This window comes from Ptychodera flava, chromosome 14 (genome assembly GCF_041260155.1).
Source record: "Ptychodera flava strain L36383 chromosome 14, AS_Pfla_20210202, whole genome shotgun sequence".
Classification (NCBI taxonomy): domain Eukaryota; kingdom Metazoa; phylum Hemichordata; class Enteropneusta; family Ptychoderidae; genus Ptychodera; species Ptychodera flava.
In genome coordinates, this window is record NC_091941.1 from 15551436 (window position 1) to 15563878 (window position 12443).

The 12443-nt window shown below is 39.6% G+C and overlaps 1 protein-coding gene across 8 annotated transcripts in view; it reads right to left on the reverse strand.

The window, feature by feature from the left end:
- Positions 1-12443, reverse strand: part of LOC139149521 (forkhead box protein N3-like) — a 56517-nt gene that overhangs the window by 23249 nt on the left and 20825 nt on the right. For all 8 annotated transcript variants that reach the window (XM_070721313.1, XM_070721319.1, XM_070721314.1 and 5 more), the window contains 2 exons: positions 4883-5034; positions 527-585 (listed from right to left, as the gene is read on the reverse strand). In XM_070721313.1, the coding sequence (XP_070577414.1) occupies positions 527-585; positions 4883-5034 (211 nt within the window). The remainder of the gene's footprint in view (positions 1-526; positions 586-4882; positions 5035-12443) is intronic.

Below are 12443 nucleotides of genomic sequence, written 5' to 3' on the forward strand. Positions count from 1 at the left end.
TTACGGTGATTAGTTGCCATGGTAACCGCTTCTGCTGACGGCTTTTCCTTACCATATCTATGGGATCAACATGCCTAGAAAGCACAGCCTTGTACCCACCAATCTTCCAGCCACATTTCGCTCAATGTGTGCAAATGTGAAATGTTTCTCAGTCTCTCTGTGAAAGTGAGAACTCGAACCCTAATTCACAGACGCTTTCTAAATGTGGAGAGTCTGGAAAAGTTGAGGTTGAATGAGCGGTTCTCTTGTTCAAATAAATCAATCAAACAAGATCCCGACTGTCATCTGCAGATTGTTTTTTTCTCGTCGGAATTCTCCTGTTCAGTCCTTGTAGATGAGAGGAAAAAACCAGACTCAATGTATGGATGAAATGAAAAAAGTGCATGTATATTGGGCTCAGAGTTTGACAACACGAAGACTCCTTCTGAGCGTACAGGCTACTGTCTTTCTCTCTCCCCCTCCAGGCTAAACAAATGGAAGGCTTGGGGTCACAGGGGTCATGGAAAAGCAGTTAAATTTCACTCACCCGCAGCAGTATATCCCGGTGAATGGCTGAACGAAATTGTTGATCCGTTATTCGAAGTACTGGAAAAAAAGAATAAAAAAGAAAAATCTTTGATTTCACAGATTTAACAAAATGTAATATAAGGACTATTTCTCAAAGCAGGGCTTTGGAATTTTTGGAGCCTGCGGTTGATTCTAACTCTCTGATCAAATGATCCATGACTTATACAATGCTGATGGCTGTCTGGTGTTGGTTCACCTTGAATGGTGTGTCCACTCCCAGCCTTGACACAGGTGTTACACTGTGTAGAAGAAATTTCAACAAAGTCTCAGCTGGCGTGGATACGTGTTGTTGTTCGAAAACCAACAAGAAGCTTGTGGTCAGAATGAAAAGTGTGTGTACAGGGATGAGATGAATAGGATTTCCAGCCAAGAAAAACCCACAGAATGTTGGCAAGATATTCACACCGGCAAATCTGTTCTTCTATCTCAGAATATTGATGAAATAAACATGACAGATCTGTTCTTGAATCAGGTATTACTTTGGTGTCATCTAAAATAGCATATATGGTTCTTTCAGTACACTTGACCTTTTAAAAGGCACTCAAAAATTTTCCAACAATCCATTCTGCAAATACCCCCATCCATGTATTTCATTACGTCTCCCAACAGTGCTTTCCAAATCATGCAGGCTTCCCTCACTGGATATTGTTATAATATTCAGTTGTTGCAATCTACGGATAAGCCAGCTGTTTCTCAGAGACAATGTGTCATGTTAAGATGGCAATATTTTACTGCTGAATTTCAAAAAAAAAAAAATCAAGTCTGGAATTTTTTCTTTTAAATAAGTTGTAGCATACGGTCCTGTATAAATTGCTCAAAAAGTGTCAAAACCCCTGCCACAACACAAGCACGAGCAAAGACATGCTTTGCCAAGAGAACGACAAATAATCATACGGCACAGATGGTGTTAGCTTTTCTATTGATCGGTAATCCATGCACAAAGTAAAACGAGAACTGTTAATTTGATTGGAGTTGAATGTAAATTCAATTGAGCAGAGGACAATACACGGTGCACCCTCCAGCCAATGTTATATCTTGACAAACATAAATATCTAGAAAATTAAAATTAGTTATGTAAGCAGTCTGCATACATTTTGCATTGTGTATGCGTGCACACTGTATTTTGAAGTTTTGCCATGTCTGAGAGTATGAACAATAATTATTACCAGCTTCCAGTTTAATATACAAATTCCAATTTGCATTCATTTGGCATTTTATCTACCATGATACCTTACTATTAGAAATGCTTCCCTTTCACGTTATAGATGTACAGCGGCGTGGATTATTCTCGTTTCAAACGGCGATAGCGAAAAAGAGGTTAATCTTTCAGGAAAAAATCAATTAGCATTTGGCATAAAAAGATTTAATATGGCGACCTTACAAGTCACCGACAGCTGTATCCAAAGACTCCCAGGATTTGTCTCCTTGCATCTGACTTCCCTGGTAATTACCTCAAACATTCCTCGTTACATTAGGCGATGCCCTACCGGTGTCGCAGCGGGGAAAATTTCATTTTCTAGTCAGTTGAAATGGTACTGGCCAGCCCCCACCTTGGGACTTTGCTGTTGCACCTGCTCATTAAGGGTCTAGCCGGGATGGAGCAAACGCAAGTAGCATTGATTACCGTGACATTTCACGGCATCACAGTTGGCCAAGCTCCTGATGTTCTCTTCTACTAATTTTCACATTACCCTAATCATCTCCCCTTGATGTCATCACAGGTATATCATTCCATCTCAAAAAATGTTCCTGGTTTAGATAACTAAAGTTGTACAGCAGATATTTTTCACTAGCGTTAATAATTTTATTGTTTTGTTGGTTTTTTTTGGGGGGGATGCATGCAATTACACCAATTACACTGACGCATGGCTTCTGTCAGCTAATCTGTCACTCAAACCAACATAACGGCAGTAAGCAACCAATTTGGCTAACTCTTGGCTGTGTTAACACTTTGTGCTCTGTGATCAACCCGTAACTTTCTGTCGTCTTGATCAGCTCCAATGACAGTGACAACTGCTCTATCAACTGAATCCACCGCAGTCAGGCGATGATGGAGTCTAGTAGTTAATGGCTGCCACTTGGAGCAAATCGTCTGTTCTCAGAAAGAAAATTTCCTCTCATTTACAGCCCTGTTTCAGGCTAATTTCCCTGATGATAAAATGCACTCTGATGTACATCTACATTCTTGGGTGTCACTAAACCTGGTGTCCTGTCAGTCTTCCCCCCTCCCACGAAAAAAACATTTTGCTTCTGAATTTTACTGAGCATTGACATAAACATCAACAAAATACTTGAAATTTTCACACAAATGTACTGCTTGCATCATATTAGGCCTTGCTATGACATCAGCCATCAACCTGAAATCCAAGTCTTCTTTTTAATTACATTTTAATACACCTATGCAATATTCATGGGAAAAAGAAATTAAATTGGAAAATTAATTTCAGGAAAGAATGTGAACACATTCTCCCTTAATTCCTCTTCGACAAAAGTGAATGTAATTTGCACTGGTACGTAAATTTCTTTTACTGTTATTTGCGTTATTATTGTTTTGTTTCATTACACATAGAAAGTCCTCATCATGGTGCATATTTTATTCATAGACCCAGAAAGATTTCATTGCCTACACTAGCATTGATAAACTGTGTATGAGTCAGCATATATTTTTATGATTTCTGCCATTTTTCTGTCACTTTGGTGGCTCAGAATGCACGTTAACCCACACGTGCATTTGTGCCCCCTGAAATCCATTGGCAGACAAGCAAAGGATGATATATCGTTTGTGATCAACAGAATTAAATCGATTGGAAGTACAGGGCCAGTTCCCCTCTTCCTTTTCCTTGTTTTTTTTACTGGAAACTCTCTCCTCTTCCTGTTTTTCCAAATACGTGTGAATTTTTGTTTAGAGCAAAAAAATAAGTCAAGCTGGATTTCTAAACTCTGTCGCACAGCAGGAAAATAAAAGCATCCCCTTTACCAATGAAATAACGCCATATTCATGTTGATAAATAGTCTGACAGACAGCTGACAGTATGTGCTCCTATTCATGGGGTAATTTCCTGTAATTTTCATGCCAGTTTTTATGTCTACTCCCTCAACACAATAAAATAATTCCGGTCAAATGTTAGCAATTTTAGGGAGAAATCAGCCACTCAGACGTTTTTTTCCTCCCCTAGAAAAGACTGAAGCACAAAATGATGAATCCTGTTGAAATGTAAAATGCTAAATAGCTTACATATGAAACAAGCTGTGGGTATGCCTAAACGGGCCAGTTGTACAGTCCCACTGTGTTGATCTATCATTTATTCAGGGTGAGTTTGCTTTATGCACAGAGCATACAGTGAGTCCATGCAATATGGATGCTTGTCAACTTTTTTGAGTTTGCCATTTATTGATGGCATGGCCAGGAATACTGATCAGCCTGATGCGTTGTGGTGCAGCCTTTCCGCGGCAGCAGAAGTCCTCCGAGATCGGCTCATCTTTTACTGGAAAAGTCCCCCCAGTAATGGAATGACAACGGATCGGCTTATTAGCGAGTCATGACTACTTTATATCAGAGCTGCTCAGGCTGAACAGGGATTTTAATTGACTGATGCCCAAACAATCACTGACTTGGGTCATTACCACATTCCCCCACTTGGGGATGCTCTCTATCAGGAGGTGGTGTTCTGTGATGCACAACCACAGACGAACCATTTCAAGTCAACATTCTGCAAATTATTTGGCAGGCATAGGACACCTGAGCGAAAAGTACAGTGAATCTACTGATTTAGTTTTACATGGATTGTCCCTGTAATCTTTTGAAAAGAAGCCATTTTTGACATCCTCTGTGAAGCAAGCACTTTTGAAAATGTAAAAAATACAGGAAAGCCCTGACACACAACCAAATCCAATAAGATCACTGATCTACTACTGTGACACTAACCAGTACCCGCAAATGTTGCTGCACTTCCTAAAATATTACTAGCGATCACACAACAAATTTAGGTAGGTAGCCTTCAGAAAAAAGGGAAGAAAAAACCTTCCAAAATGTGTCTCTCAACTGCAAGGACACAAAACTTAACTTACTAACTTCCTCTTCAACAAAATTCCTCGGGCTGGGCAGGGTCCGTGAGCGACGATTGGAAGCAAAGGGCAATTATTTTGCATAAACTGATCCATCATAGCCTGATTTACAAGAACAGATGGGAAGAACGCTTCAGGTGGCGTCTGCCCAAACAGGAGTGCATTGGCGTTCCCATGGAGACAGAAGCCAATTTAGCAGATAGTTATCAGTGACAGACACAGGCAAGGCTGTTAGCTGGGGGAGGCTTACCTTGATATGGTCGAGAGCGGTGTACCATGGGGAGACTGCGGAGATGGAGAGAAAATGTGATGATACGGATGATAGGGAGTCTTCTTGAGGGCCTGCAGCAGGTTTGGTCGATATTCGGGATCAACACACCACAGGGAACCTTTTCCAATCGTCTGTATAGTTGAAACAAAAATACAATACAGAAAGCATTGTAATAAGAGCACTGTTTTATTTCTTTGGGCGTAATGATTAAAGAGAGAATTCCGTGACTGTGGTATACCTATGTTGTATGTATGCTGGTGTATCTATCGCAAGCCCTGGCTTTACATTGAATTTAAAATTGGCTCAAACAATTTGCTTTCCGGTCTATCTTACTGTAAGTGTTCGTCTTTAACGCAGTACAGGACTGCGTACACTGCATGGTGAGACCTATGTACAGAAAATTCTGGGTAGGTGAGAGGGTTAGAGACGGAACAAAGGTGCCCTGAAAATGCCATGAGGAATGGCATTTAGTTTGGGAGTTGCTGATAAACCATATCAAATTGATCTGTTAACACACATTTAACAATGAGGGGAGTAGATCAGAGTTATTGTGTGTGCTGTGTCCCAGGCTTACGATAATCCCGCGATAAATCATTGTTATAAAGATTAACACAACAATTGCAGGTCGGTCAGTCAGTCAGTCAGGCCTCTTCTCTACAGTTTATATCTGTGGTTAGAACTTCATCATTGGATAGACACTGAGCCTATGGTGATCTGTGTTCTGATAGCATGCCAAGTAAACTTTGAACAGCCTCCATCACCACCATGCTAAACAAAGGGTGCGGCTCATATTCTGATCAAGGATCGCAGCAAATTTTGGGAGGTTTTTGTCGATTTTCACAGTGTTTAAAAGTTCCTGTGAATGGCTTTACACTGATTCTCTCCAGTGCGGTTGCCAAGATTGCTAAAAAAGAATTTGAAAAGGTGCAGATCGAACAAAATCGATACAAAGGAAAGAACAAGTACTTCACATGGTTGGCAACATGTCTGGTTGTCTTGGCAGTGAAATGACCAATGACCTCTCGTGGCTTGGCTCGGCAAAAGAATGGCTTGAGTCAGTATGTCCACGTACATTACTGTATCAAGGTTTCCATTTAGACTGCATTGCACCCAAAGTGTAACCTAGTATTTATTGCAAAGGCATATAATCATAACGGTCCACCAGGGTCAAACTGCACATTAATTGACTTATTATTTTCTCTTGCTTGGCTACAATGGCCGCTTTGTGAAATGCTGCGATGGCTCTGACTCCCATTCCAATAATTTCAAGTAAAAGCCAGTCTGCCTCATTTGCAGCTTGCATTACTCCACTCAAATCTCTACATTACCAGGTAGCCCGGAAACTTACAAGTACCACCCACCAAAAGTGAAAAGGATTGGTGCCAATTTAAATCCAAGTACAGAACCCTAACTGCACGTCTGATTGCTACTAAAGAATGGTGCCCATTATGGCCTTAAATGCTCAGTTCTAAAGCCAATTCTGATGTTGTGTACAGCCAACAATGAAATCTGCCTGTATACTTGCAAAATGGCCGGGCTGACGATTAGAGTCAATTAATCCGTTTGCGTTTCTTTGACCAAGATTCTAACTGTCCATACTTGTGGTGGGTGTTTTTTTTCTGCAGAAAGTCTGCTTGTGTCAGATTCAAATGGTCCTAATTTGTCTGGCTTGTGGCTTATATTTTCATATTTACCAGCTGTGAACAGAACAGGGTGTATTCTAAAGGGGTGTGCTGATGTTTAATTCCAATGGTCAAATATGTTTCTACAAACCTCTAAACTACGATGTTTTATCAATTTTAATATTCATACTTTATCCCAGGAAGCTCTACTTATTCTCTTTAATTATGAAATCAGAAACCTTGCAAACTTTCGAAAAAAAGTTACCTCAAATTTATTGACATTTGAATTCAAAATGGCAAACATTCTCGGTGTCAGTCTATGAGGAAAAATTAAATTTGTTGATTTTCAAAATACTAGACCGAGAATCTCATTTTACATACAAGTTTCAATATGAGTCAACACAACATATAAAACAACTGCAAGAGAATTTTGAGATTCCAAAAATCTGCTCCTTGGGCACATTGTACCATTGAGCTCACACTTGTTTCATATCTATCTTTGGGAATCGGTGTATACACACATGGATGTACATTAGATTCAGAGGTATGCAATATATGGAGTGTGTCTATCTCTGCTGAGTTGTGTGTGTGTAAGTACAGTTTGCATACTCTCCATCCAGCTATCATTTGAAAAGCACTTGACGAATTAACTTGATCTACACCTATAAACCCTCCAAACAGACAGGACAATAACTTAAGAATATCTGCGTTTCTCAGTGCCTATGCTCTGACATAGGAATCCCCTTAAATACAATCCGTTTCTTTCACATCCTAATACAAATGGTCTTCTCTTCGGATTTCAAATTTGTACCAGTACCTGATCCCACTTTTTACTTCTTGTAATTTCTCAAAACTCGACTGGAGAGACATGAGAACGTTCATAATAAGATATCAGATTATTTCAACTGGATTGCTTTAAAACCAGCTATTCAGCATAAACTGGCGCCATTGGAAAGCCTGCCCCTACAACGACAGGCGCACTCCAATTACCTCCAGGGTTTTTGCACGAGACGCTGCGAAATCTGGGTAATATTCTGGACATCATCTAAGCTACTGATACGGTTGCCGTCTCAAGTGCATCCCTGGCAGGCATGCCGGTAAACTAGATCCATCTCTGCTCGGTTGACACCTACCATCAATTGCCATGACAACAGCGATCAGGTCAGAAGCTCGCCCTCTGCTATTTTGTCTCCGATTACAAAAACAATACACACTGGCTGACTGCCTACAACCACATTCAGGGCAGTTGCATGAGCGAACACGCTGGCTTTGAAACTGTAGCCAATTTCACACATCTACATCACTGTTAAGTTAAACTTAGCTCTGATTCATGGTTCAATCTATATATTGAGATTTTACAGAGTTAATAATTTGAAAAGGAACTATCACTATAATGTTAGTACTAAACACACAGTTTTCACTATCTATCTATTTTTCTGTATTTCATCAACAGTGTCCTGTTCACATTGAATATACACAATGAACATTATTAGCCATGTGCTTTTTCAAATTCCTTCCTCAATAGCTGTTATATATAATAGGTATTTTGTTGGTAAATTAACTACATCAGTGATACCCGTTTCTTCTGCAGGGTATATTAAGTTAATAGAGAAATAGTGTTTCTGAGAAACTCAATATCAAAACCTTGAGATCCGAGTAATGTGTATACTTTGAAAGAGTCTAAATTGAAATCCCTCTTGATAATTGCCTTGGCTCTTGTGACATGCCCAAGTAAGGGTAGATAAATCATTGATACGGAAAAAAATTGTCATGTAGAGAGTCCTTTTTGATATGCAATATGTGTATCAGATGGTGTAGGGGAAGATGGGAAAACTTGAAACTGTCATGAAATTTCTTACAGTCGCTCGTGTGCCAAGGAACGGAATCTCTGACAGGCAGAGGGCAACATTCAGGAAATTTGATGGGTGCATTAACTCTTATGTAAAAATGTGCTTGCGCATCATACTTAATTAGGGAAACTTAAACTGGAGAAATAGTAGGGAGATAAAAAAAAAACAATGCAGCTATCTCAGGTAAAAAATGACAGTAATTACCGAGTAATGGATGCCCCGAGGAAACAGCCGATATACGACCATTAATGCATCAAAAAACACAGGACGGCAGTGGCTGCTTATTCCCGCAGCATTGTTTAGGGAGCCGAGCGAACACCTTTGTACAAGTGCTCAGATGTGCACGCAAGTTCTGCTGGAGGCATTAATGGCCTTGATGAATCATTCTAAAGGTCCATCAACCCATTTCGTGTAGGTCTCACATGTAATTAAGTCTGACTAGTGTTTTCTTTTATGATGCTGCGCATTTTTCAGCTGTCAAGGGCCCCCTGTCTTCATATCTTCCTTCTTTGGATATTGATCTTACAATTGGCCAATCGCTAAAATCTATATACATCATGTGTTTATTCCGTTCGGGTTCAAGAGGTGCATCGAGGAGGGATCTCTTAGTTATTTTGAGAGATTAAATATTAATGCTGGAATAATTTGTCTGGGGATATTTCAGCCCGAGTGCGGTATTTTAAAATGTGAAGAGCAGACATCAATCAAAGGTAAACAAAGGATCAATTAACTGTCAACAGTTACAGGCCCACTGAACAGGCCCATAAAGAGAAACCTGAACTGGGTTTCTACAGTGGTCCCTGTAAATTTCTGGTGATTTATGTGTGGAGCATCACAGAGCTGATACAAGGAGGGTGATTATTTGGAACAAAAGAGTAGTCTCAGCTTATGTGAGAGCACTACTGCTCAACATGGACTCCTATTGTTACAGAAAAGAGTCTAGGTTGTCATTATTAAAGACAAAAAGAAGAGCACAACTTTGAAGGATTCAACAAGACCCTTTCAATGTCTTGGAGTCAATTAGATTAGGTGTAGGCTGCTGGTGCTAAAACTCTGGTCTGTATGATGTTTAGTTTGACAGTGTCTTGAAAATGTGTTCCAAGTCGAGAAAGACATCCGGATTCATAATTGAGATTTTCCTATGGACATCTTCCTCATGACCAATTGTATTGATTACAGGAACGCTTTACGACCATGTTCAAATCTAATTTTACAACTGTCACCGATCAAGACGCAAGCATGAAAATCGGCTCCTTTTCTATCTGAACTGATTACTATTCCTTCAGACGTCTATGAATGGCGAAACAGACTTCATGTCTGAGACTTAATTTCAGTGCAAACGTGCCTAGTTTGATTCTGTGCTTTCGAAATCAATACCGGAAAACATTCAAGCATTTGAACCCCCCTTACCTCGGTGCAATAATCTGCTAAAATGATTGTTTAATCAAATGGAAGAAGCAACATGGACGTTTCAATGAAGCTACTTCAAACATGTAATAGCATTAATACAAAAAAAACACTTCCTGTATGGTTTATATAAATTTGCTGCTCTCACGGATTTTAATACACTGAACAAGGGATAGTTAACAAGTGGTCAGAACGAGGGTGGGCAATTCACCGGAATAATAAAACTATGGAAATTCCATAATCAACACAGTTTTATCCAAAGGTTTCTGTTCCACTTTAGCGACTGTAAGTTTGCGGTTCAGGAAAAAATGTTGGTTTTGCAAGACACACCTTGAGAAGCAAACGCTACGACAGAAATGCTACTTCTGGTGTAAAACTATTGTATAAGTGAGACAGCAGTGGTTTAAAAGTGGTAAGAGATTTGTTCGTGTTCGAGTTGTTGATTTTTAACCTTTGAAATTAAAGAACTGTCTATTGTAGCATGGCATAAAGGCCTGCTGCTCAAAACTACGGTATGACAGATTACTCTATGGACGAGTCTCCTGAGGAGACTTACAAAATACTGCAATTATTGAATACAATACCACAAATAAGCTGCGGCCACCAACATCTATTCCTCATGACCTTTTCTGCCCTAACCACACCTGCCCTATCCCTTGGTTTTGGCACTCCCATCTCCTGTACACATTTTACTTATCTCCATGGTAACCAGAGTCAGTTCCAAAGAAAACCATGTGGAAAACACTTTTTGGTGAATCAAGGAGTGTTCACTGACACAGAAATGCAACCTAACTGACTCAATTTACACTAAAGTTTCTTTACAAATGTCAAAAACCACAACTTGTACGCTTTATTACGGAATGTGGCACCCAAAAAAATCCCTGACAATTCTAAGCTATGGACAAATAATTTAACGGGACTTGAGACAATATGCATGGAGAGAGCAGCATTTTCTTGAATTCTGGCCACAGATCTAATCAATCTTTATGTCCCTTGGGAACAATTTATGCCAAGTCGAATGCATTGGCATCCTGTTGTCATGGTAACACCTATGTCATGCATCACAAAGTGACTTGGAATTGCGCAAGTATTCTGTGAGATCTTACAGGCAGTGATGGACATCAAACCAACTCGCCATCACTGCCTGTTGCCGTGGCAACCGCATCAACATCAGCAGATGCAGCACCATATATGGTCACACAGATGTAGCTATTCTCCACGGCCGCCCTCTTTCTGATGTAAGGACACTAGTGGTGACATATCGGACTGGAGACCATTCAATTGTGAAACGCGGCCCCCCCTGTTGGCTGTTCAAAACTTTTCTCCTACACCTCTGGTGGTTACACAGAATGCTTCATGAGGTCAAACTCGCATCCAGTGAGACTCGCCTTTTGTAACAACTCCCTCGCCTGCACTATCAACATTGAGTAAAAATAGAATTATAGTCTTCCAAACAGTGTTTACAGCAGCGGGTACTACGACTGAACACCTACAAAAAGAGGCTCTTGTTTGATAAACGACTGCTGCACACGATTTCTTCTGTACAACCGCTTTACTGATTTTGGAAACAATTACGATGTGTCTAGCATTTATTTCCATGTACCTCATCAGGGTCAATAATTGTAGCCTCTGGCTGTGTTGATTCAGCATATACACAGAAACACAGCCAGCTGGCTCTTTTATAATTCTCAGCCATAATCGCTGAGCGCTATCCATCTGTGTAAAATCCAGAGACAATTTTTGGTCTCCAATAACACGGCGGCAGAGCTAATTTTCTTCATTAATTTATAATTTAATAACTATCATATCACATATACCGTACACTATATTATTTCATTGTCAATATTTCCTCAACATGAGAAAATTGATGAAGTAGCTGCCAGTACAATGTGTGTGCTCAGTATTCAAAGTTCTAATTTTTGGTCGAATAAAAATGAAACAGCTGTATGACATGATTTGTGCACATTGAATTTACACAGAGATATATAAATTATTTACTTTAAAATAGCTCATTGTGTTCTGTTGCACATTTACAGCCCATCATTTTGGCAGGATGCGCCCATCTGTTTTGCCGCTGACAAATTCTCATATCAATCAATGTATTTTTTCACGTTATTTTTTCAGTGATCAAGCACCTTCTCACTACACATCGGGTTCCCTTGATAACAAACTGGGAAAGTACACAATGGCTTATTCTTACACCAGTAAAAATTGCTAAACTGAATGAGAAATGAAAATAAAACGAGAAAACAAACTTGAAAATTTACAATTTAACAAATATATCAGTCGTGAAAGGAGCCATGCACATAATCCACTGGATATTCTGGAACAGTTCTGTATTCTATCTATTGGAACATTTACGTGTCATCCATTATCAAGAGAGATACTACAGAATGATCAGTTTATTGAGTTGCTATGGCAACGGCTTCTCTCAGGGATTCCTGTATTGATGCTGCTGATGACATTATTTTCCACTGTAGTTGTCTCAGTCAAAAGTGTGCGCCAGATTTTGACAACATACTACCAATGCCTTTCTTTCATCGGTTTAATTTGATGTTCTTTCACAAAGAATAATCGCTTCATCTTTTGATTTTTTTTTATGTTCTCCTTTTCTTTTTTTTCAGAACGAATTTAGTAACGACTCTTTGTCCCTGCCTTTTA